At 38.5% G+C, this 27,304-nt stretch overlaps 1 protein-coding gene across 18 annotated transcripts in view; it reads right to left on the reverse strand.

Moving 5' to 3' along the window:
* Positions 1–1,551: 1,551 nt before the first annotated feature.
* LOC131228639 (uncharacterized) overlaps positions 1,552–27,304 on the reverse strand; it is a 62,862-nt gene continuing 37,109 nt past the window's right edge. For 8 of the 18 annotated variants that reach the window (XM_058224440.1, XM_058224435.1, XM_058224438.1 and 5 more), the window contains 8 exons: positions 17,451–17,613; positions 17,203–17,343; positions 8,939–9,061; positions 8,723–8,821; positions 5,443–5,532; positions 5,193–5,277; positions 2,028–2,158; positions 1,552–1,940 (listed from right to left, as the gene is read on the reverse strand). In XM_058224440.1, coding sequence (XP_058080423.1) covers positions 1,791–1,940; positions 2,028–2,158; positions 5,193–5,277; positions 5,443–5,532; positions 8,723–8,821; positions 8,939–9,061; positions 17,203–17,343; positions 17,451–17,613 — 982 coding nt within the window. In that variant the 3' untranslated portion in view covers positions 1,552–1,790. Of the gene's footprint in view, positions 1,941–2,027; positions 2,159–2,283; positions 3,664–4,066; positions 4,125–4,967; positions 5,075–5,192; positions 5,278–5,442; positions 5,533–8,700; positions 8,822–8,938; positions 9,062–17,202; positions 17,344–17,450; positions 17,614–27,304 lie in introns of those variants that run through there. The other 10 variants (XR_009163039.1, XR_009163037.1, XR_009163036.1 and 7 more) reach the window with 10 other exon arrangements.

Below are 27,304 nucleotides of genomic sequence, written 5' to 3' on the forward strand. Positions count from 1 at the left end.
TGTCATCTATCCATTTTGCCGAATCATTTCAGGGTATGAGCCCAAAAAATGAGGCAGATTTAAGGCACAAGTGGACCACACCACAGGAAGCAGCAGTGATGACACCCACCCACCATTGAAACTTTTCTAGGGCGCACCATGATGCTTGATGCTTATTTGCCTACTTATAGAATGGGCCCCACAGAGCCCCTGACTAGGGCAGGACTGAGGGCCTGTTTGGGAGCCTGGATTTGGAACCCACCGGATCTGCAATCCTCCCTGTGTGTTTGGCACCCTGGAGTGTGAATCAACTTTAATCCAAAAGTACATATGCATGTAAATCAACTTTAATATCTCTAATCAGTGAGAAATGTAATTTTTGACACAATGGTTGTGATAAGCCCGCTGAAATATATGCTTTGCATAAAAATGATGAAATTCCAAGTCTCGGATGGGCTGCAAGCACAAGATCATGTCTGAGTGACTTACCAACGATTTTTAATCGCTGATTAACATGGACAATGTTTGGACGGTGCTGATCATCATTAGTGGGTCATGTGCCCAATTGAATAACAGTATAGTGACACATGTTACACCTGCAACTATTGAAATGATTTTAGGTGTAATCCAAGCTCTCACGGGATTGCAAACACCCTAGATTTGAAACCACCAGTTACTTGTGCTGTCAAACAACCAGGGGATTTGAAACCCCCTCCAATCCACGGTACCAAACTACTCCTAAATTCCCTTCACCCCAATAAATCCTAGTTATAGGCTCGGATAATACGTTCAATGTGACAAATATCACTGTTTCAAAATATTGCCATATTTTAAAATATTCTAATATCATTGCAATATATCGACTCTAAAAATAATAAAATCGTCAAGGCATTTGTGTTAAAATATACATATTTATTTATTAGTTTGGAAAATTATTTTCAAATAATTTTAGCAATCGGGAGGTGCTGCTAGCCATTGTAGGGGTGGACCCCCATGTCAAGTAATGGCCCCCCTTTATTTACTCTTTCAGTTTGGGTTGCAACCTGTCGGCCAGCCTCAACCCATAAGCTGTTATGATAAAAGACGGTCCAAGGGCTGATATTTTAGGCCTTCGTACATCAGCTTAAATCCGAGCCCATCTGACCTGAAACACTGACCCCCAGACCCAACTTGCCAGCCTCTACGCTCAACTTCAATTTTACAATGTCACTGGTTCAGCAGCCATTTGTTCCTGCTTGAGTGGGACACGGATCAACCATCTGCTACTGCTTGAGACTGTTTTTACACAAGCCAACTGCATCGGGTCAGGGACAGGCCATGGTTCAAAAAACCCAAAAATTCAACTCAAAACGAAGTTTTGCTGAAAATTACACAGCAAGTCAGGTTGGGACCCGATTAATTTCTCTTTGTCAGAAGCCTCCAAATTTCTTATTAATGGAAATGATTGAAACTGCTGCTGCTGTTATGCTTACAAAATGAAGTAGGAGATGGCCTCAAATTTCTTATGGATGGAAATGATTGACGCTGCTGCTATTATGCTAACAACAGAAGTAGGGGAAGGCGATCTAGACATGCATTCCGAACCACACATCCCGTATTATTGCAACTTCACAGACATCCATCAATTAAAATGTTGATAATCTAAATGTTGTTGTGTTTAACTTGTTAACTATATGTTAAAAGTAGTACCAACATGGTGCTACTGTGTAAGATACATGGCTGATATCGCTTAAAAAAAAAAAAAAAAAAAAAAGCCCCTAACGTATAGAAGGCATCTGCTTGAACTGGTGTAACATCAACCACTGGAATAATCACTTGCGGCGGTTTCCATGTTGGTGCTGCTGCATGTGCACTTTGTTGTCATTACGTGTCCTATCAGCATACATGGGTAGGCGAATGATCTCATGTATCTCTTTCAGTAAAACTTCCCCCGTTATGTTATCTGTGATGCTTCGCATTACCTGTTCTTGACCAGAAGCTCCATCAGTAGAGTGCAGCTGTATCTACCATGGGCAAGAAGAGAGAGAATATTCAGGAGGAGAGACTACCTTCGTGTAGGTAAAAAATTCATTCGGGGTTGCTTTGTCTGTCCTCATGCGCATGTATACCCAGGACTGCTCCTCTGAGTTCCAACTGCACTCAATAATCTTCCCCGAAAATGTGGAGGGGTCTAATTCACCTGCAAGTTTAGGTTCGTATTCTTCAAGGAATGAATTTTTGGACCACCATGGCCAAAAGTAAATATAAGCAAACAAAATAAAGCAGGAAATAACATTGCTGGATCTGCAGGGATGGAAGTCTCACAAAAGGAAGCAGCAGCAGCAACTTCAGACTACCTTTCCAAAAAAAAAAAAATTGTTTGATTGTCTAGCTTAATCAACATTGGTGATAAGTACCGAACCAGGCACCGCCTATATTTTAAACCAACCTTTTCTTCAATTAGCACCTTGCCTAAATTGTTGCTAGCGACGAGTAAACCAAACAGTTCCTCATCATCATTCCGGAAGACCAATTGTTTGCTTTCACAGAAGTGGCAAAAGAACTGAGCAGACTCAAATGCAAAAGATCCTACTTTAAGGACTGTTTGGATTTGTGGATTTTATTAAAAAAATAAAAAAATTTGAAGAAAATGGAGTTTTTTGGGAAACTCCATATCTAGAAAACAGTAAGAAATGAAAATCTGTTTCCCATGTTGTCTTTCAGCAAGATTTTCTTGAAAATTTTTTTTCATTTACAAATCTATATTCATGGAAAATTTGTTGCCAGTCTAGGCAAGGAAACTAAAAGGGGGCATTTTTCAGGAAATGAGAGAAATGGAAATGACATTTTCAAGAAATTTACAAAAACAAACAAAAAAAATGCCATTTTCATGGATATGACATTTCATCAATTTATATTTCAACAAATCTAAACAGGCCCTCAGAGTTTGATCTGAATTTGTATTTTCCAAGTGCTATGACAATGCTGCTAATCTTGTGTTGCAAGGGAAAAAGGTTTGAGCCTTTGAGAAAAGGCTTGAATTTTTTTTCTCTCAAAACTGCAGCCAAAAATTCAAGAGTTTGAACGAATGCTGTACCATTCGAGATAAGAATTGCAGGCATACAATTCCAAACAGCAGAATACAACAGTAAGTGTTTTTTCCCCCAAAAGTTTTCTGCCTTCTGTCATTTGGAAATGACAAGCCGTAGTTGTTGTCATCGTCATCTTAACTGTTCCCCCCAGAAATTTTGGGTTGGTTACTAAATGGCAAAGGTTTTATAATCTGCTGCCCAGCAAACATCAAACTTCCTCTTTTAGATGGAGTTTTGGATGCAGCACGCCATGGGAAAGGGCTTGCATTGACACCATTCACATGCCAACACAGTCCCACCCAGTGGCAACCTCCAGCTCAACCATTACATCCATGCCCCAAAGGCGAGCTAGTAATGTAGGGTAATGGAGGGGCAGTTTCCACACAAAATAGTAAGAACGAATCACCAACATGGAAAGCCAAGCTTGAGTGATTGGCCGCTCAAAATAGCAGGGTATTATCCACTGAAACATGCTCACATGGCAAAATGGAATAAGAATAACACCAAAAGTAGTGATATTTCACCTGTGCTGCCAAAACAGCTCCCACTTATCCAACACCTCTCAAGTCTCAAGTCATTTCACAAAGTGGGACTGGAGTTGAGAGTGCTGAAACTATAAAAAGAACTATTGGTTTGCATTCATTGGGCATAGATTGCATAGTAGTGTCCAAAAAGGTAAATGAAAAGGAGCAAATGACCGAGATTAATCAGTCAAAAACTCAATACCATTTATAAATATAGCATGCAGACTTACGACATACAACCAAGCTCATGGACAGGACATGAAAATGACCACCATCCATCCACCCTGTCATTAAACAATCTTAACAATCCTCAAGGCTTACAGCATGTTTCCCCAAGCAAGTTGAGCAAAAACCCTTAAATGGGTCATGAGCTGTTCACTTGGTGGATTTAGAACTATGTAAGTATACATAGAGGAATGATAAAAGGAGTGTCACATGCAGGACTTCACTCATCCACAGACACATATAGAGACAATGCGACCTGATTGTCACCTTAAATGGGCCTGCCTGTGTATCATCATCTGTTTTGGCTGGTTGCAGATGGGTCCCACTGTACGGGCACCAATGAAAGCTTGTCACTTATTCTTTTTCTATCATTTTCTTTTGGTGTGCATGTCTCTTAGGTTACCTGAGTGATGCCCCTAGTGGGGGTGGCTAACAGTGAAGTGTGAACTGACAGTGGGGTGTACTAACAAGCTAACCCAAAAAAAAAAAAAAAGGTTACCTGAGTGATGCATGTTTTCTAATAGTGGAGTATATGTGTCTAATAATCTCAATGACTCAACTCTTGGACTTCAATTAAACGTAGAAGATGTATTCATAAAAGAAGGGAGATTGGTAGCGCCAGAAACTACCCAAGTTAATTTCAAGAAATGGTGAATGCCAAAAGTGGCTTTACACTGAAATCATTTCATAATTAGAGTAAAAAGGTACAGGTGTCCTCATATGCAAGGATTGGAGAACACGGTATGCAATTGTTGCACAGTATGAAACCAGCACTGTACATATTAAAAGCCAGACTGCCACTTAGTGCAGACTTTTGATGATTCAATTAGGAGAAGAGGGAAGATTGAACAAATGCATGACTCAACCTTACATCTGTCTAAATATGGATCCCGCAATACAATACTTTGTATCTACACAAACTAAAAGTGCAAAGAATTTGCAACTATATAAGCAAAAAATAAAAAGGGAAATTTGAGGTATGTGAATTAACCCTTCCATCTCTTTTTCACACGAGCAGGTAGTTCTTTATCTACACGAGCTCCTAATGAGAAGAGTGTGCCACTAATACATGAAAATTAAACTTCATACTGATAATTTGGTATCTTCTTCATAGGAAAATGAAGACTCAAAACTGAAGCAACGATTCAGACATGCTAGTTATTTCCTGATATGATGTTCCACATGCACAGTTTTTCTGTTAGCACGTTTGAGTAAATTGGTTCCACAACAGCAGAGCACAGTGCAAACTTCTTTTCACAGATATGCAATAAGAAACTGCAGATGATAATAATAAATGCTTGAATGGAAGTGAAAAATAGGGGAAACAAAGCATGATGACAACTTCATTGTTGTCTTTGCATTATAAATGTTGAGGCAGAAAGAACATATTCACCTTTAAAAATAACACGACTCCGTTCCAATTGCTTCTTTTTACCTCTGTCAAAAAGATAAAGTCGCTGACTAATATCATCTCCCACCTGTAAGCATTAGTACCTCTTAAGTTTAAGTTGTGCGGAATGTTAGCATATTAAACCAATTAAGTCATCCATGTATAAGTCAAGAAATGACAATGTCTACAGCGAGAGACAGCATGCAAAAAAAAAAAAACCGACAAGCGACTATATCAAAGTCAACATTAAAACCTCAAACAGGAAATCAACCGAGTTCACTTCAGGATACTTCCACTTTAGAAGGCCTTCATGGGTTTTAGGTACATATGGATCATCCCAGCCCTGTAAAAAGAAAATTATCAGTATCATCACCGGATAATCTAATAATGCATAAATTTACCCAGCATCTACCATGTAGAATATGCACTTTAAAAAAAAAAAAAAAGAAATCTGAAAGAGCTTTATTCATGAGTAGCTGAGATGTACAACCATTCGGGCAGGCCCCAACAAAAAGATCCGGGTCACGCCTATCATGTAGAACTCCTAGACAAGGCTATACAACAAATTGCTACCATGTAGAATATGCACTTGAGCTAGATCGTACACACATAAAAGAACAGAAAGTTTCACTAGAAACATTGCCACACCACTGCTAATCATGTATCACTAAGAAACTAGAAACTGCATTCAAGTAAATACACTGCATATGATAGAGAATTTGATTCTTTCTTTCTTTCTTTCTTTCTTTTTTTTCGATAATTAAGATGGGCTCGGACCCGAGACCTTAATGTTGAAACGCACCGTCTACCATTGAGCTTAACATCTTGACGGATCATTTGTTAATATCAAGTGCAGTACTACTTTTCTCAACTGTAGTAGTAAAATATTAGTAGAACTTGATGCAATCATATTTGTACTGGGCTACTTGATGCCGGTTGTGAGAAAATGGATGTGTTAAAGATGGAGTAAAGAAAAGGTTCTAGAGAACTTTTTTGGAAATCAACTAGGCAAATTAAGCAATATTTTACACTATAGCGGTACAATAACAAGGAGATGTCTGCCTATGAGATTTGTTCCATCCAACCATCCATGATCAAGCAATATTTTATGCTACAGAGGTACTATAACAAGGAAATGTATAGCTATAAGATCCACTCTTCCATCCATCCATACATACATACTCCTTTTAAGTGGCCTTTCCATCCCTTCTAAGCCAGGATTCGATCAGGGAGCCACCAATCATGGTCCTTTTTCTTTTTTTTTTAACACACGCTCTCACACTGTAGTGGAATTTCACCACCTATGGGTACTCGAACCCTTGACCGGGTGTTGAAACTCCTAAGAGTCTACCACCAATCATGGTCCTTAATATTAGTACCGGGTGCCATATCAGCCTGTCCGAAAACTGATATGGTATAGCCATTCAATATCCATATCAGCCCTTATCTGTCAAAATGTCCAACATTCTGTCCCATAAAGAATGGCTGCTCTTCAATTTGATTCATATGCAGTAATCACATAGAACTCCATAGGCAAATCTCCACTTTATCCACCCCAACTCTAATCCTACGAGCAACATCCTTCTCAATCTCTCTGTTGTCATGAATTATTGACCCAAGATATTGAAAATGATCATTTTTGGGTACTTGGTCAATAATCTTAACAAATTGCCACTCCTATCATTACTAAAATTGCATCCCATGTGTGTATAACATGCACGCGAGCACGCAAACACAAGGAGAATGATCAGTAGACCTATCTCAAGCCCACGGTAATGTGTGTTAGACATCAAGCCATGAATCAGACTTGAACTCTACAAGAAACAGGACACCAAAAAATTAGCCTAAACCTGGAACTCAAGTAGGCGATGCCATTGAAAACAGTAAAAAATCATGCACAACACGACTAAATCACAGTGTCGCGCCTTTGCTTCCAAATGGCATTGGGTTGTTCCAGTGTTTAAATAGCATGCAGTGTATATCATAGCATTCTGCCTTCCATAGTGTGTAGAATTAGCTACATTGTGTGTACCGTAAGCTACATAATACTTCTATTTTTAATTAAAATAATAGAAAAATATCATAAATTATAAAAATATATATAAAATAACGAAAAATAAAGAAAAGGCATAGGAGAAAATATTTCATTTTTCAAGTAAAACATATTCAAATCAAGTTATATGCAAGCTAAATTAATCACATCAACAAATTTCTACAAAAATTACCTTAGGTAATGTCTAAATGGAAGTATCAAACATCAATAAAACAATAAAAACACTCAACTTCTACAATATTTCATGGAACCGGGTTCCCAAAGAGGAAAAAATGAAAAAAAAAAGGGTCAAAATATACCATAAATAAGTCATTTAATCAATCCAAAAAAATAAAAATAATTGAGATTAAGAGTTAGAAGCATACCTCTATTTATATTTAAATCAACCGAAAAATGAAAATCTCAAGCTCCCTAGTTGCACAAACATGAAATTGGGGAATCCTAATTTCTCCTTTGTTTGGGCTCCAATGCCTGCAAAATTTTAGCCAAGGATCCTCCCACAGGGCAGATCAAACCCCTGAAATCTCTCTTCAAACGGTAAGTACGGATAGGGAGAATCGAATCGACGAAATTTTTTGGCCAGAGGGGTATTTGCGTTGGAACTATAGGGCTTTGAAAACCCTCTTTCAAAACCATTAGTTTTAAAAGGGGGAGCATTTGTTGTGAGTCTTATGATATTTAAAATTATAATCAATCTCCAGCCGTACACTTGCATGCGCATATACAGGAAGCTTTGTGACAAAATTAAGTAGCAACCAATCACCAACATTAGTAACAGGGTTGGTTTGTGAACATATTAAGTCACGAGAAGGTCTCCAGTCCAACCAGTTGGGACCACGAGGAATGGTCTACCCAGCAGGATAACTTCCATGCCTATTAAGTGCATGTGATATCCAACCCTACCAATAGGTAGGCACCACCATTAGGATCATCTAGTGCAAAAATCATTCCTATCAACTCATCAGGTGGACCACATAATAGAAAACAATTTCTGTCCATTGATAAATAGCAAAATACAAGTGTAGTCCACTCAATGAGTGGATACAGCTGATTTTTGCACAAGGTGAACCTCATGACAGCGCAAACCTATTGGAGGGTTGGATATCGCTCAAACATGAAAGGCTGGAAGTTATCCACCAGTTGGACTGTAACCTATAGTCCAATGGGTTGGACTTGAGACCTTCTCCTAAGTCTCATAGGCAAAAAATTTAAATCTTCACCAATACACAAGGGAATTTAAAAAGTAACAACATAGTTAATTCATAAGCAATGCATATGCCCAAAATTCAAATAATAAATGAGAAAATGGCTTGAAGAATTATTGCAGTTTATTGCTTAAAAAGGACACAAAATCAAAGACCATATCATTTTTTCTTTTCTTTCTCTTTCTTTTTTTTTTTTTCTTTTGGGAAAGGCCCTATTAATGGTTTTTGGTGAAATGAGAATAGGAAAACCCACCTTCCACAGAATCAATACGTACCTGAAAAATAAGACCATCTGCCTCATGTGAAAGGTTTGGAATGAATTCCATGAGAAGCTTGTCAACAGTGGATAGTAACCAGAAAGCCTTCCTCCTGACCTGATCAATCCTAAGAAGATTAATAGAAAAGAATTCTCAAAAGCCGAATTCAAGTCTAGTTAGCAGCATCAAAATTCTAGCATGATGGAACACAACTATGCTTCTCATTTTACATACTCGGAACGGTTCCATGTCATATCTGTAATGAAGATTTCCACTCAGCTGAATATTTGAACGTTCATTATTTCGAGGTTCAATCACTTCTTTCTCAAGTAGTTTCCACCTTTCAGAGAAGGGTAGCTGCACCAAAATTTCATCATCAAACCTTATAGTTTTCATATGCAATACACACATAACAGTAAAATAGCTAATACGAATTTAGTAGGGACAGAGGGTTGCCAAGACAAGTAGCCCTAGAAAAGTGGGCATTGACAAGCCTAAGGAGAAGTACAATTCTACATATCAATTGGGCTTCAACTTCACAGCTTTAGATCCACAAACTTGATGACATCTTCACCAAGGTTCTGACAAATAGGCCTGGCCTAAAACAGATACAATACGGATATGATACATGTGTATCATTTTGTTAGTAGGAGTTTTAGTTAGAGGTATTATTGTCCTTTTCTTTTCATTTGGTAATTTTGCAATTTTGTAATTTTGTAACTAGGGTCCCACCGAGATGTTAGTGATAAATCCATACTGTTCATCCGTTTTGGGAGGTTATTTTAGGACATACGACCAAAAATGAGGTGTATCCAAAACTGAAGTGGTCCGTACGAGAAATAGACAGGTCATTCAGCATAAGAGAGAGCTCTACGTTCCCAGACCTAGACCCTTCTCTCTTCTCCGTTGTTCTTCTTCTATCTTCTCGCTTCTTTTCTTTTCCTTTCAATATATTCATCGTTGATTTGAGCTAAGAATCCTTTCTCCTAGTTTTCATCATGGTATCAGAGTGGGAGAGAAATCAGGGTGGATGAGCTGAAGCTCCAAAGGTTATTTACTAACATCATCAGGCCATACAACTGACCTCAGCAGCTGTATGGCCAGGGGCCTTCAATTGGAACAAGGAACACAAGGATATGTAGATTCTGATTTCTTTTCTTTCTTTCTTTTTTTGAATCTCTTGGCAGAGGATGAGGTAAGTTACATGAGATACTTTTGAGACAAGTAGAGAAAATCATATTTGTTTTTTAGTTGCAAGGTGTTTGGAGGGACTTCTTTGGAGATAATTTGCTTGTAAATCGATCATAAGAAGTATCCACAGATATGGGGAGTGGACTCGAATGATTCCATTGTCCATTGAGATCATTGTGAAGAACTGTTTTAGGGGGATGGAAAATCTGCATGTCCAAACCTGTGATCAGTGCCCCTGATTGGGTGTTGATTTGGTGCCAGTTATTATTTGGTGTCCCATTTTAAATCAACTCCCATAGTCTTCTACAGTTACTTGACTGAAGAACGCTTGTTGATTCCAATACAATCGACACTAAAATGGTTAAAACTTCCATTGTGGAGTGCTTCGGTGAATTGAAAATTACAAATAACCAAGGTTAAGTTTGACACAAATTACCTTGAGTGGTTGCAAAGATTTTTTTTTTTTTTTTCCCCCTTAGAGGCAGGAGAAAGTATGGATGTCTTGATGATAGGATCAAGCCTCCCAACATGCAGGACAGGAGGTTATGGAGAGAGGAGGCTAAGAAATCCACAGTCATGCCCTGCCTGCTTAATTCCATGGATCCCCACCTTGCTGCTAGAACATTTATGTTCAAGGATAGGGCAAAAGACACAAAGGATGGAGTCATTGCCTTGTACTCACAGAAGAAAAATTATGCTAGAACCTATGAACTTCATGGAGAAATATCTAACTTCAGTTAGGTGATCGTTCAATTGACAACTATTATTCAATTCTCAGAGGGATGCGGAGGAGTGAGTTATTACCAGCCCATCTTATCCTGTTGTGCAAATGAGCAGAAGACATAGAACAACAACATATCTTTCATTTTGTGTGTGTTTTGTGTTTGTGTGTCACATACTTTCAAGAGAATCTACCCTCATTGACAACAGTTTTCTCACTCATTCAATGTGAAGAAAGCCATAGAAGAATTATGTCTATTCCAGCTTCAGTGTTAGAGAGGTCAGCTCTTGTTACCACCTCTCCAAGAACTGCAATGTCATTTCCTGCAGATTCACAGGGTAACCATGATTGAGGTCAAAGCAACAAAGGTCCTCTTACTTGAAGAGAAGGATAAGTTAAAGTGTACTCATTGTTCGAAAGAGTTGGCACATGAGGTAGATGTGTTGGGATCTCATTGGAAGACTGAAGCCTTAACATGGCCAGAGGCCTAGATCCACAGTTTTTAGTGGCCTCTACTTCAGATGGTGAAATTACTTCCCATGATCAGACAACTTTATTAACTCCGGAAGATCTAGTTACTGTTTCCAGAAGTGAATTAACTGATCTTCGTCATGCTACCAACTATGTAGAAGCTTCCTCATCTGTTAAATCTCATATTTAACTGCCTCTGCAAATAGTGAATGTCCTCTTCCTCTACTCCATGGATCATCGATTCAGCAACCACAGAAGAAACGACGGGTATGTCTAATCTGTTCTCATTGCATCATTCCAGGGTTGTTTGTGTACCTTCTTTCCTTGTACTTTTGCATCTTTGGGGTCTTTTGAATTGCAATGTGAAGTTCATCAGTTAGCTCAGCATTGTAGAAATTCATTTCCATCCAGTTCCAATAAAAATAGTGATAATCCCTTCTCTGATCCATTTTGATGTTTGGGGACCTTTCCCTGTCACATCCAAGTTTGGTTGTCACTATTCTGTTTCCTTTGTTGATGACTGCCCAAGACTAATTACTATTTAATGAAAAATAAAAATGAAGTTGCTAAGATGCTTCAAACAAATCATAAAATGGTTCAAACTCAATATGGTTCTGAAATTAAAGTTCCTCATTCCAATATGAAGGGGAGAATGTGTCACATCAATTAAGGGCCTGTTTGGGCATTTGCGTTATGGTGGATTACAACGGATGGAATTGAGCCGACAGCAGCATTTATGGACGTCAGTGGACTGTCTTGGGATAGAAGTATACACCTGTATCCCAGGATGGTCCGACTTTCTGTTTGGAAATCAGGGGATTCGTTTCATCCCATGGGATATCACGGTGTGGGTTGTTTGGATTGCCATGGGATACAACACTTTTCCATCTCTCCAGCACCAACAACTTCTCTTTACACGTAACAGAACATCAAACCCAAAATAGGTCGATTTACAGTCATGCCAGAAGCAACAGATGAGCGATTACTGTGAAAACAAGACATCTGATGAAAACGACAACAGCCTCTACATATGAGGGATCAAAAGCAAAAACCCTCCTTCCAGCTCACAGACCCAACCATCTTCATAGGCGAAATCTCCTTCATGCTTTGGAAATAGATCGTAAGCCTGAGAAACAAATGGGGGAAAAAAAACCTACAAGATAACCAAAAACTATAAGGAAAAAGTACAAGAAAAGACACAAAACTTCCGCTAAATCGTAGATCGGCAACATATCAGATTTCCAAAGAGAGGGAGGCAAGATCTCATCAAGAATCCATCGATCTACAGATGAAGTAGCTAGGTCTGGAGAGAGGACGAGATCAGAAAGAAATGATCAAAAATAGGAGGAAAAACGCCTATCAGGACGTAGATCTACGAGAGATCTAAACAAAAATAAAGAAAGAAGGGATAAAAGAAGAGAATAGATAAAGAGATCTAAGAAAGAAGGCGCAAGAGGATTTTGGGCTAGAGAAGTCGTCCGAAACCCTCTGAATTCTGCCCGCGGGATCGCCCGAATCCCGCGCCTCTGACAGAGGATTTTGGAAGTGAAAGTTGGGACAGTTGCTCGGTTGCCCAAACGTACATGGGATGGAATAGGGGAGGATTTTACAATCCTACCCCTCATAAACCACCATAAATCAAATGCCCAAACAGGCCCTAAGGGATTACCTAAAGACCATGGTATTGAATTCCAAGCCACGTGTCCCCATAGGTCTCAGCAAAACGGAGTGGCAGAAAGGAAAAAATAGGCACCCAATGGAGCTAACTAGATGCCTTTCGTTAGGATGGCAGTGCCAAAAATTTTGGTGTTATGCTGTTCTAATTGTAGCCTTCTTATCAATCACGTCCCTTCTCATGTTTTTGACGAAAAATCCCCATTCCAAATTCTCAATCTAGATTCTCATATGCCTTCTATTGGGTATGTTTTATATATTTTTAGGCACTGGAAGGGATAAACTGAATCCTAATGGTCATCTAGCATATCAGGAAGGTTATCAATGTTATTATCCATTTACTGGCATGATGTCTAGGATATTACGTTCTTTGAGTCCATAGCATATTTTTCCAATGATGGACAACACTGGTCTCATCAGTCATCAGGGGGCGAGAATTGATGATAATAAAGAAAACAATATATCACTTCCACCTATTCCTCCATCTCCTTTTCCCTTTATTTTAAATATTTCTGCTGGTCAGACCATTGAAACTTTACACAGCAAAATGAGAAGATGAGGACATGTATAGAGAAGAAAGAAGGTACAACCCAATGTTCAAAAGGACTAAAAACCAAGTGTCGAACTAGAAGCAGGTATTGCTAACTCTAATTCTTCTTGTTCACGGGTTGATACCAATGTTGTCAAAATCATTATCATATTGCAAATCGTAATAGGGGTTGAATCGTATAGAATTGCAAATCGTAAGAGTTTTTTAAAATTTCCTAAAAAATGAAAATTATAAATAAATCAGAAAAAAAAAAAAAAAAAAAACCTCATCAATCATCATTTTGCCATCAATATGCACCCAGCAATACCATGTCATGATAGTGTTAAAGGATTCTTATATTTCCTCTACTTTTTTGTCTTTCAAGAAATTTCCTTTAAAAAACTACAAGAATCCTTTAAAAATTTTTGTTCTTATTACCTTTCTTGTATGTAGAATCATGTTAGAAAAGTGGCATTTGATACTGTAGACCAACGAAAAAAGATATTTTGACTTCTAAACATCATTCCACAATACCTATAAGTCAACGTGATGGTAACCATCCATAAAAAAAAAAAAACATTCTAGATAAGTCATACATCAATTTGGTGTTTCAACCAGTTATGAAGTAAGAAATCATAAAAAAGCTCCATGATTTTACGTTGAAGATAATATATATCGTTTAATCTCTTATAAAGAACAAATAAAATAATTTACCTTTTCTAGACAATTCTTAAAACGTCCCACCAAGTTAAAAACATAAAATGGAAGCCAAGTAGAGCTTAAACTAGAAGAGAACAAGTATAATTTGAATCATAAATTGGGATTTGAATGGTAAATCATAGGATTCAAATCATAGAATCGTATGATTCATATGAAAAGGATTCAAGGTGGGATTCAAATTGTTTTACTTAAGATTTGACTCAAATCGTATATCGTAAATCATAGGATTTTGACAACAATGGTTGATACTAAGGTTTTAAGCTTGATTTACCCGCAATTGTTCGTAAAGGTACTCATTTATCGTACTAGCTATCCTACACATCAGATCATCAATATTTTGGTTAATATGTTATTTCTTCCTGTCTTGCCTTCCTCTCTTCATTGTCCTTTGTTTGTGTTCCTTCTAATGTTGCTGAAGCCCTGTCTCAATCTGAGTGGAAGGCATAAATGTGTGAAGAGATGAGAGTTCTCGAGAAAAGCAATACCTGGCAACTTACTAATCTTCCTTAAAGAAAGAAGCTAGTAGGATGCAAGTGGGTTTTACAATTAACTAGAGCCTATGAACTTCTCAAACTCATCCAGGTAAACAAAGGCATTCTTGTAGCATATCAATGAGGTAGAATAGTTTTGGTATTATAATAAGATGGTAAGTAATCTAATCCATCTACTTCAGACCAGTTTGGGTGGGTGTGGCTCGGATAGGATAACCCCTATTGATTCCATTTCAGTGTTAGACAAAATGCATGGAATTCCAAAAAGATGCCTTTGAATGTGCCGTATCAGCTGCTTATCCACACATTTTCCAGAAACAAAATGAATCTCTATTCCCAGATACAGCATACAGGTAATTAATGTTTATTGTATCTGAGTCCAATACAGTTCAGTATAGGTAAAAGTTGTATTCACACCATATCAGTGTTGTCTATGAGCATCATAGAGTCAGGCACCAACATCCCTAACAAGACTCATCATGCGCTACAGCTCAAAGAATCACAGCTTCGACTTCATAAACACAGCTGCAACATGTCTACGACTTCTCATGAGGTCATCCTTGATAGCATACCTATGGTAACATCTACTAAATTAAAGGGACATAAAACCTTCACCCTTGCTTTCTCTCATGTGAGGTTCCTCCTCCAAGCTGTCCGTTGTGTGGTCATCTTGCAGTTTTGAGTGTGCATCTGAAGGGATGATGCATCAAGGCTATCAGGTAGCTAGAAGCAAAATGCTTTCTTCAATTGCTACAGGGAACCTCACGGAAACAGAAACCCTTTTGACAAAAACAAAGTCTATTTCATTATACACTCTGAAATAAAAACACGCTTCAACAAGGTTATTTAGGCATTTCATAATTTATAGCAACTACCCCAACTAGAGGGAGAATGCATCTGAGAGAAACCCTGAGAGAAAACTAAAGAGTGAACCTGAGAGAAAACCAGAAATTGAGAGATATCCCAAGAGAAGATTCAAGAGTGAGAAAATGTCGGGGAGATGATCTGAGAAAGGAAAATATAGGGAAAAATCAAGATGGAGAGAAGGTTTTTACTTCACCCTAGAGAATGGGCTGCGTGTCCAGTTCTGGATGGATAGTTGGATTTTCGATTGGCCTCTCTAATCTCTCTCTTTCACCATCTGGCCCATGTTGCCTCAAACAAATCTATTTCTGTGGCTTCCTGTTTCTCCTGCATCACTGGGGTTTGGTTCCCTCCTTGCAGGAAATCCTTATCAGACTCAGAGCTCAAAGAATTTCTTACTCTTTTGGAGCATCTACGGGGAGTCCACCCTTCTTCCGGTATGGTCGACTCGCTCGCCCAGTCCCTAAACTGCTCTGGCAAATTCTCCATGCAATCGATGTTCAAGCTCATCAGCAGTCCTTCGGATGCTGCTAGGTGCATCTTCCCCTCCTTCACATGGTCTTATGGCGCTCCTTCGAAAAGTGTTGTGTTCATCTAGCTCTTAGCTAGGGGGAGAATTCTCACGGTCAACTACTAACAGAGACAGGAAATGGTGCTACCCAACGTCTGCTCATCGTGAGTTTGTGACTCGAGGATGTGGAATCCATCGATCATCTGGTCATCCATTTTTTGTTTGCTCACAGGGTCTGGTCTTCTATCCTGGATCGTTTCCATACCTCTTGGGCCATGCCCCTCATTGCTTGATCTTCTGTTTGCTTGCATGGACGGGTGGGCAAAGATCTTAAAGTTGTCTGGTGCCTATATATTATGGTTACATTTGGACTATCTCTAGAGTCTAGAGAGAGGAATTGCTGGTGTTTCCAAAATTCTTAGCTAGGGGGAGAATTCTCACGGTCAACTACTAACAGAGACGGGAAATGGCGCTACCCAACATCTGCTCATCGTGACTCAAGGATGCAGAATCCATCGATCATCTGTTCATCCTTTTTTTGTTTGCTCACAGGGTCTGGTCTTCTATCCTGGATTGTTTCCATACCTCTTGGGCCATGCCCCTCATTGCTTGTGACCTTCCGTTTGCTTCCATGGTGGAGGGGTAGGCAAAGATCTTAAAGCTGTCTAGTGCCTATGTATTATGGTTACATTTGGACTATCTGGAGAGAGAGGAGTTGCCGGTGTTTCCAAAATTCTTCCTCTTCCTCCTCTTGGGTGCTGGCCTTGATTTCTAGAGATGTCACGGATTGATCATCCTACCTCCCAGTCTCGGATCGCTGTGTTTCTTCCTCTTCCTCCTGTTGGGTGCTGGCCTTAATTTCTAGAGATGCCACAGATTGATCGTCTTGCCTCCGGGTCTCGGATCGCAGTGTTCTTCCTTCTAGGTTTTAGTTGTCCAGGACTCTGTTTCCTGGTTCGAGTTGTATAGTTGCTTTAGGCTTTCTTTTGTTTGTTTGTTATTTTTCTTTTCCTTTTGTTTTGTTTCTATCTCAGTTTTTTTTTCCTTTGCCGTTTGGCGTTCTTTAATAATATTTCTTCAATCTTCCCAAAATAAATAAAACTACAAATGTCTTACATCTTTGGAAAGATAGCATCCCACAAACAGCTAGATGTGCCTTTCATTTAACTCATAATAACTGCAGGTATGTGTTGTTATGTACCAGAAATACATCTTCCCTTACAGAAACAAAATCTAGCAGAAATAATAGTAAGGTACATAAGTTGCAGAACAGTAAAAATGAGAGTATTGGCAGGAGATTACAATTCCATTTTGTGTATATCTGACCTCGATAACAGACTGCGAATTAAGTGCCATTAGATCATAAATCAGGTATCTTCTTTCCAGCTTTTGTGTTGTGGGTACAGTGTCGAGTATCATCTCACCATCAAGTAATGTTAGGTCATGGGTCCTCTCACTACGATTACCCTTAACGAACAAAAATACCATGTAAGAACATAATTGGTGTTTGAGGGGTGAAAACTCTATATTTATGAGGCTAATCATTAGAAACCCCCCTAAAAGCAGAAACATACCTCATTTGTAGGTTTCAAAGGAAACCGCATCTGAACCCTCCGAAAACAAAAGTTTCTATCAATCAAATAACACCCCTCAGAAGTGATAAGCATCATGTATCGTGTTCCATCTGCTTTCCATGTAGCATAATAATAGCGCTGTCTCAGGAGTTGCAAATTTTCCCTGAAAGAATTTTTTTTTTTTTTTTTAAAGAATAAAAAATTGAAATTGAAGTGACATAGAAGACGGATAAGATTATCAGCATACAAATGCCTGTGCCTCCATCATGGAGGAACAATATAACATGCATAATGGGGTCATGTTAACAGAAATTATGTAGTAGAGATCAATCTCTATTACAGAATTACTGTTATCTAAAATGAGATGAACTCATTTTCAGGTTTCTCCCAAGCAGGGCCTAAATGTCCAACAATATAACATACACAATGAGTTCATGTTAACAGAAATTATGCTTTAGAGATCAAGATCTCTATTACAGAATTACTGTTAACTAAAATGGGATGAACTCATTTTTAGGAGCACCTAAATGCCTGGTTTCAAATATAAGACACCACAAATAATATTTAGGGCCCAGGAATTTGTTTTTTAAAACATTGGAGCTCAGGAAGTTTTCATCAGATTGACATCAAAATTTCATTTAAAAACAAGGAAACTGAGGTAAATGGTTATGTTATATCCTCAAATCTAATTTTTAAGATTAGAATTTCTAAGAATAACACTTAAATATATTCCCGTGGTATATTGCAAACTTTAGTTGGATTCATAATCTTGGGAACAGAGTCATTGGTATAAAAGCACATTAAAATTGGGGAATTGCCTAGGCAAGGATCGCATTCATTACCAATTTTAAGAAAAAAAATTGCACAAGCACCAAGATCTAAGCGTCCTCGAGTGCACAGTATGGCGATCCAAAAATATCGAAACCATGACAGTTGTGCATGCTAATAAAAATTTTGATAATAAAATGTACATAAGTGAAAATAATATAAATTAACACACAAGTGTTGAGTGTGAAATATTGCATATTTCTCCTTATTTATACCTTGGTTTTATAAACATGATAGTGCTTAATCGATTTAATTGTGCATGTTTTCATGTGCGAGGTGATTTCGAGAGTTTAAGGTGAAATTGATGCCAAATGAAAGATTTATGCTCAAAAGATTAGTAAATGAAGATTTAGAGATTTGGAAGTCATTAATGAATAATTCACATGCCAAAGATCCAAGAAAACCAAGTGCGGAATGAGGAGAATCAAAGATTTGAAGTGAAGAAAAAAAATCCTGAAATTGTCCTAAAAACAAACATATTCCTAAAATTGTCTTGAAAAAGCATATTCTGAAACTCAGAGTCTTTTTGGGAAACTGCGCAAGGTAAAGTTTATTTTGGCAAACTGCGCAGAGTACGTAAATTTGAGGTGGTTTCTAGATTTTTTCCAACTTGCTGCGAAAGTTGGAGTTCCACAACTATAAATAGGATTCCCTAGGATGCTCCAAAGCATCTTCTAAAGTTTGGAAAGGTCTCAAGGAGCATAGCACAAGGGTAGAGCAGCCACTAAAGAGTTTTTCTTCTTCCCTAATTTATTCTTCATGCTTTGTTTAAGATATTTGATTTCAATCATGTATATGGTTGACTAAACCTCTTAGCTAGGACTAAGAGGTGAAGCTTGTAGCGTGTTGGGATGTTTATTTTGCTTTGAATCTTGTTCTTATTGAACTTCATTGATTTCTAGTTTGATATTAAAAGAATATTTTCAGTTTTCTATGATTTATTGTGACTCAAATTACAATAGATGCTATGATAGCTTTGGATATCTTCTTTTCCTGTTTTGAGATAGTGAGATTGGTAAATCTCATTGTTCACCATCGTCTCCTGGGCATGGTAGGGTGATGAAATCCCTTCCAATCTTTACAATTCTCCTCCATTGAGAATTAGGTCGATGAAAAGTTCAGATTTGATTTAAATTGCTTTATCTTCCAATTAGATAGGATAGGACTCCAATTCCAATTGTGTTTATTGAATCGAGCAAGGTAGCATCTTAATAGCTACAAGTGGATCCTTGGCACCCTAGTTCCCACCTTTAATTGATAGTTTAAACATTATTCACAATTACTCTCTTTTATTCCAGAATTCATATTTAGATCTTCTTTTGGTTCTAGTTCTAGTTCTTTTCAGAATACGTACAATTTTAGTCCCTGTGGATTCGATCTCGTTCTCACGAGTTATTACTATATCGTGACCCTACACTTGGGGTTGTGAACAAGCACGCACACGCGCACACACATATATCAATTTAGGTTAAATCAAAATCAAATTATCAAACCTAGCCTAAAGAATGATCAATACAGAAAACAAAAAACATGTAGTAACTATTTAAAACATAGCAGCCAATCATTTAATATAAAATTATGGAATGAAAATCAATTGAACACCAAATAATTTAGAACCAACGAATGGAAAAAAAAAAAAAAAAAAGGTTGCATGATTTGTCACTGATATATAGCATATATCATCAACATCATGTAAGCCCCATCTTAACTAACTAGGGAACAACCGCACAAATCCTCTTCCGCCATTCCACTCTAGTAATAGCCATATTGTTATTAAAAACCATTGGTCATAAAAGCTTTTCTTACTATCTCCACCCACGTCCTTTTGGCCTTCCCTAGCCCTTTTATAGCCTTCAACTTGAACCAACTCACTCCTAATCGGTGCAGTTCTTGATCTCCGATACAATTGGTGAAACCATCTCTAGTTATTATTTTCCCTCGTATTATTACCTATTTGGGCTACTTCTAAGTTAAATGCATTCATTTCTAATTCTATCCTCGTCTTACTATCCATCCATCTCAAAATCCTCATTTCAGCTATCATTCTACGAATGTATTGTTCCTTGACTGCTCAATATTTTGTCCCTCACAAAACATGACTAGTCTCATAGTTGTAAGAATTCTATAAGGTGGGCCTTATTGATCAACGGTCTGGATTGCCCTAGGGGTTGGATAGTGTGATCAAGAGTATCAGTGGACCTCACTCAGTTGTGATTCATCTAAAATCATGTAAGGGGCGGTGCGCTACAATTGTGTCACACACACAGTGTTCTAGTTGGACTAGGATTACCAAATTCATGTGGAGCCTTAGGGAGATGAGTTTCGATGGGTTACAAACTCCTCAACCCTCTAAGCTATATAAAGTTATAAACAGGGCTGGGTCCCCAAGCCTACATACGACTGAAGCATTTCATCCCATCATGGTGCTTCTTAAGGGTGTAAGGTGAGGAAGATTCCGGCCATCTTCTACAACTATGGCTTCCCAATCAGGTACGCCTTTCATACAGCTTCATTAATCTCCATATTTGATGCATAGCACAGTCCTTTGCAATTCCGCATTAAAGTTTACAATAGTTCTCTTATAAAATCCGCCCTTCAATTTAATCTTATATGTGGCAATCACATAAAAATCCAAAGGCACATCTCCGCTTAATCCACCCAGCTCTAATTCTATGTGCAACATCCCTCTCGATCTCTCTATTCTCATCATTTATCGACTTCATTTTGAGGTACTTCCTAGACCACCAATCTTAACTAACTCTTTGTTTCCATTCCTACCATTACTAAAATTGCATTCCTTATACTATGTTTTTGCCCGGCTAAGTTTAAGCACTTTAGATTCTAAAGCATTCTAACATATTTCTAGCTTTGCGTTTATCCCCTCCCTTGTCTTGTCAATCAAAACCGCCATTCAAAAGGGTTTAGACCATAACCAATGCAAAAGGATAATGCCTAGCTAGCTTGTCCAAAACCAATGCAAAAGTATATGGATTCAACACTAACACCTAGTTTAGGCCTACTGGAATTAAGAACTTCTCTCCACAAATGGTCCTCACATTAGTTACCAATCCCTCATACAAGTCCTTAATCATGTTAACTCTTAAGACTTATTTCTTCCCCAACACCCATCAAATTCTATCTCTAAGGACCCTACTATATGCTCTCTCTTAGTCAATAAAGAACATGTGCAGATCTTCTATAAGTCAATAAAGACCATGTGAAGATCCTTTCTCCTCACCCTAAGCTTCTCCATCAACTATCTTAGTAAGAAAATAGCCACCTCCCTAGCATAAATCAAAATTGATTTCACAGACAATCTCATGTCTTTATCTGTGTTCAATCACACTACCACAGTTTCACACTATGAATCATAAGTTTAATCCCACGATAGTTACACAACTTTGTCTCTCCTTTATTCTTTTCAAAAAGTATGCAACTTGAACCGCGTCGACCTTTCCCTATATTCATCCGGCACCTTCTTCATTTTTACAATCTTGTTGAACAACTAGTCAACCAAAATACCCTCATGGGATTTGCGCGAACGGCAAGCGTTGTGGGTGTGCTCCCCACAAATGTGAGTTCAATTTCCCTCCCCGGGATTACCCGATGGACGTGATTTCCGGATGATTGCGTGCATCCTTAATAATAGTCTCGCCTCAAAATGGGGCAGTGACACGCCGACGTCATCAAAACAAAAAAGAACTAGCCAACCAAAATAAGCAAATCTCTCACATGCACTTCCAATCCTCTACTAGTATATTAATTGGTCATGAGGACTTTCCTGTCTTCAATTTTACCTAAATGTCTTTCACTTCAAGTAATGACCCTACAAGAGTATTTTATTATCTCTAGCCTCATTTGAGTTATGATTCTTTCTATCCTAAGCTCTCTCAATGGTCATCATTTAATTAGTTCTGGAAATAATATCACTTTCATTGATCTTGTTGTCCTAACCGAAACCCTTTAGTTCTTGCTCTTCATGCATCTAACATAATCTAGGTTCCCACACTTCCTCTCCCCATTTTTGCATGGCTCAGGACAATCTCTCTCACGTCCTATTGTCCCCAGTCTATTGCATAGATCACTATATGCCTTAAGTTTAGCTTCAGCACTTTCTTAACATTCTTCTCTATGTTTAGATATTCTCCTAAAATTTTCTTTTTTTAAGTCCCTTGAAAAGCCATGTAACATGATCATTTCCAGCTAATAGCATCTTGCAACTTTTCATTCCACCACCAGGTTTACTTTTAAGAGTAGCTTTTCCCTCTAGAATCTAGATACTCTTGAAACTTCTTTTCGCTTTCTTACAAACTCAGCCAGCTCATTTGACATAACGTTAACATCTTCCTCAACATTCACTTTTCTTCTTTCATCAATCTATTCCTAAATAACACTGCTTTCTCTCCTTTTAAACTCCACCACCTTATTCTTGGACACCTATTAATTTTACGCCCTCTCCTCCATCTCTTGAAGCAAACATTCCAAACCATAAGCCTATGTTGTGCAATCAAATAGAGAGGCCTAACGGACTGTCCAAGCCGATTGATTGTGTCGACCATGTGCACAGCTGCAAATCAATGCCCATATAAAATGTGTTACGAGAGCACTTGATCATAGCTATGGATGTTAACTTAGGTTGAGCTCAATCCGAACCCAATTGGTGCAGCCCAAAATTTTGGGGGGCTTGGGTTGGGTTGGGTTGAGGTCGGGCTGGGCTTGGGTTGGATATCCTCAACTCCACACCGGGTTGCATTGGGCTTGGGTTGAGGCCTCGGGCAACCTGACCCAATCTGAACCCAACCCTATATTACAAGTTTTTTTTCCTGGTAAATTTAGATTACATTACATGTATATTGGTAACCGAGATTTGCTACGCGCCCATGTGTTCTGGCCTAATAGTGTCTACACTATTCTATTTGTCCACATATGCACCTTACAGTTGCCTTTCTAGGTTTAGAAAAGAGTAATTGAATAGGTAATACCAGCTGATTGATTTTAGGCATCCAAAGTCTTGCACATGACAGCTCATTCCTCTTTGAACTTTCTCCCACTTACAAGTAAAGCTTCATAACTTGGAAGAGTATGAATATTATAGACATGAACTTAGCCATCTCGCAAGTCACAGGTATGCACATATCTAAATCCAAATCCTTCAAATCATGGGAATTGCTGTAGATTGGAAATTTCAACAAAACATATTGATTGACCCAGTGGAGGGCTAGAATCAATTGATCACATCTGAATGATGCTGAGCCTGAATCTACTAAGTAGAAATCGGGTCCACATCCAGTGAGCTTTTTTACTTTTTTTTAAAAAAAATATAACGATGCTTTCATTAAAAAGGTGCAAAGGTGGCGCAAAGAAACAAAAGCCGAAACAACACAAAAGGAAAAAAGAAAAGAAAAACCAAAGGGAAAAACAAGAAAAAGACACCCTCCACCTAGAGGTATCTCGCTAAAAGCTGAGTTTTAAATATATATATATATATATATATATATATATATATATATATATATATATAAAATACCATTTCGCCACCAGAACCTTAACCCAATTTATCACTTCATTCGCCGGCGCTTTCGAATTCCGAAAACATCTCCCATTCCTCTCCCTCCAAAGTGCCCATAGGGCTACTAATAAAGCCAATCTCCACCCCACCGGGAAGGAAACATCAGACTGACACCATGCCAAGCAAAGAAGAGGCTTTCGATTGATTCCGGCATCGCTCACAAGACTTTGAATAATCCCAATATTGACGACCATATGCTTCGGGCGCAAGGACAATGAATGAAAAGATGATCAATTAACTTTGCATCCACCATATACAACACGTGGGTCAACACCAAAGATCTTTTTTGAAGATTATCAATCATGAACATTCTTTTGCACCCCACAAGCCAAGCGAGACACTTTAAAGGGTCTTTGTAGGGCCAAACGAAAGAGGTACATTCTCGAATGCCTTTTGCTTCCTTGGGACGGATCAAGATATAGAGAGATCAAACCGAGAACCCACCCGATTTGTCTACCTTCCACAACATCCTATTATAAGCTTCTTGGGCGGGAATACACTTCTGAAGGATAGCTTTCAAGTTGGTGTAGTCTCCTACTTCCCTTTTTTTTGTGCAGGTGGGGGTTAGAATTACGCTAATTAAGTGAACTCTATGGAACATACTGGTCTATTATATGTTGCTATTCTAATGACCAGTTGTGGTGATAAGCAAGTTGGAAAGAATTAGCTGTAGCTTTCTATGGTGAGGATCGGAAGACAATCATAAATTTCACTTGCTCAATTGGAAGGAGTTATGTAAGCCAGTCGCGAAAGGAGGGGTGAGATTAAGGGAGCTTAGAGCCATGAATACAATGCTCTTAGGCAAATGGTTGCTGGTTTGGCACCAAAGATAACAGCTTGTGGAAAGAGGTAGTAGCTAGTAAATATGGCACGAAAGTTGGAGGGTGGCATACCAAGGAAACTTTTGCTTATGGGCATCCTCTACATCAAGGTGTGCAAAAACGGTTACGTTTCGGCCGTAACAGCCAATTCGTACCAGTAACAACTAAGGTCATTATGCAATATGAGTCCAAAGCGAGGTGGGGGAGAAAAAAGGGACTGTAACGGCCCCGTGACAGAGAAACAAACAAAAAAAAAAAAAATTGTTTTAAAAAAAGTAAAAAATAAAAATAAAAAACCACTTCTTCTGCGACTATCGTTGTTGCTACTGCTAATTCTTCTTCTTATGTGGTGGTAACTGCTACCGTTGCTTCTTCTTCTTCTTCTTCTTCCTACTGCAGGCTTGCAGGCAGTGCTCGACCCCTCCTACCACCTCTCTCTCTCTCTCTCAAACATGGTTGTTTCACAGCCACGATTAGTTTTTTTTTAATAGTTTGGGGAGTATGACGGTCCGTGCAGTTACACCCATGGGGCACACCTTGATGCATGTGTTGTATATCCACACAGTCCATCAGTTTTTCCAGTTCATTTTAGGACATGGCCCTAAAATGAAGCATACCAAAGTCTCAAGTGGACCACACAATGGGGATTGAATCTCCACCGTTAAAAACTTCTTGGGGACCACAGAGTTTTGGATCAAGCTGCTAGTTGTGTTTTCCCTTTCATCCAGGTATGTGTGACCTTATCAATAGGTTGGATGACAAATAAACATTACCTTGGACCTAGGGACTTTTAATGGTGGCCATTTAATGACCACTTTTTCGTGTTGTGTGGTCCACCTAAGATTTGCATTTGCTGCATTTTTGGGACTGTGCCCTAAAATTAGCTGGCAACATAGATGTACAACATGGATATGCAACACATACATTGAGGTAGGCCCTATGCATAGGGCTCTCACCAATGCAAATTGCCAAAAGCTGGCTAATGGGCAATGCTCTGTGGACCCCACCATGATGTATTCATTTTATCCACGCCATCCATCCATTTTTCAAGATCATTTAATGGCATGAGCCCAAAAATGAGGCAAATCCAAATCTCTAGTGGACCACACCATAGGAAACAGTGGTGATTGAACGCCCACTATTAAAAATTCCCTTGGGCCACAAAAGTTTTGGATCAAGTTGATATTTGTGTTTTCCCTTCATCCAGGTCTAATTAATGTAATCAACAGGTTGGATGGAAAATTAAACATTACAGTGAACCCTAGGAAGTTTTTAATGGTGGACATTCAATCACAATTATTTCCTGTCATAACCTCCACCTGAGATTTGAATCTGCCTCATTTTTTGGACCATGCCTTAAAATGAGTTGGCAAAATAGATCGACGGCACACATATATAACGCATACATTGAGGTGGCCCCATGTTCAAGGCCTCACCCACTAGTGGACCACCTGAGATTTGGATTTGCACCATTTTTGGACCATGCCCTAAAATGAGTTGGCAGTTGGCAAATGGATGGACCGCATGGATATAAAACACATACACCAAGGTGGGCCCCACATACAGGGTCCTAAAAAAATTATACATGAGCCATATATTAACTCAAAATCATCATTCTAATATATTTATTATTGATATTATATAGTAAGAAAATTAAATATAAAAAGTTTGCAATCAATCCCAAGTTGTCAAGTTCATAAATACATCAGACAACTCGATACAACATTCTCACTAAACAGTGGATTGTTACACTACCATAAACATGTTTTTTTAAAAAAAATTTAAAAAAAAAACAAAACGAATGCATATTTGAAATATTTACATTTTTCTGAATTTTTTGGATATTTTTTTAGAATTTTTCGAGCTAAAAATAAAAATAAAAATCAACCGATATGCAGGTGTATTGGCTGTTACGCCCCCTGTATTGGTCGTTACTCCAATACCTCTGTATCGGTAATAGTGGTAACTGTTACAGCCACCATTACCAATATAGAAGGCGGTCATGAAGGTAGCAATAAATTATGAGGAAGGCATGGTTTGTGCACTGGGTGATAGTTCTCATATCAAATTTTGGAAGGATGTTTGGTATGGTGATAGACTGTTGAATTTAGTTTTCCCTAGATTGGCCAAGCTAATCTCCGATCAAAATATCTATGCGCCTCTCTAGAGTAATTTAGGAGATAACATTACAATTTGGACCCCACCTTGCAGGAGAAACCTACCAGAAGAAGAGATGGAGGAAATGATATGTTTGATGTCTTTGCTTCAATCTTGAAGTATTTCTCCTCATGACGAGGGATGTGAATGGGAAGGAGCGATTTGCACTTCGGAGGGAAGGAATGAAGAAGTGCCTACCAAGTTCATATGGTCCTGGCTACGGTGCATCCACAAAGGTTGCAGCTTTTGCATGGCTCATAGTTAGAAACAAAAATCTCACAATTGACAACCCCCCAGAAAAGACACACGATGATCACCAGCATTTGCGTATTGTGCATGCACAACGCAAAATCAGTTAGTCATCTTTGATCCATTTTTCTTTTGCTAAGGACATATGGAACAAGTTCCTTGGTCTATTCCATACGCATTGGGTGATGCGAGAATCCATTGAAGCAGTTTCTCACCTCACACACCGGAAA

Source organism: Magnolia sinica, chromosome 16, assembly GCF_029962835.1.
Source record: "Magnolia sinica isolate HGM2019 chromosome 16, MsV1, whole genome shotgun sequence".
Classification (NCBI taxonomy): domain Eukaryota; kingdom Viridiplantae; phylum Streptophyta; class Magnoliopsida; order Magnoliales; family Magnoliaceae; genus Magnolia; species Magnolia sinica.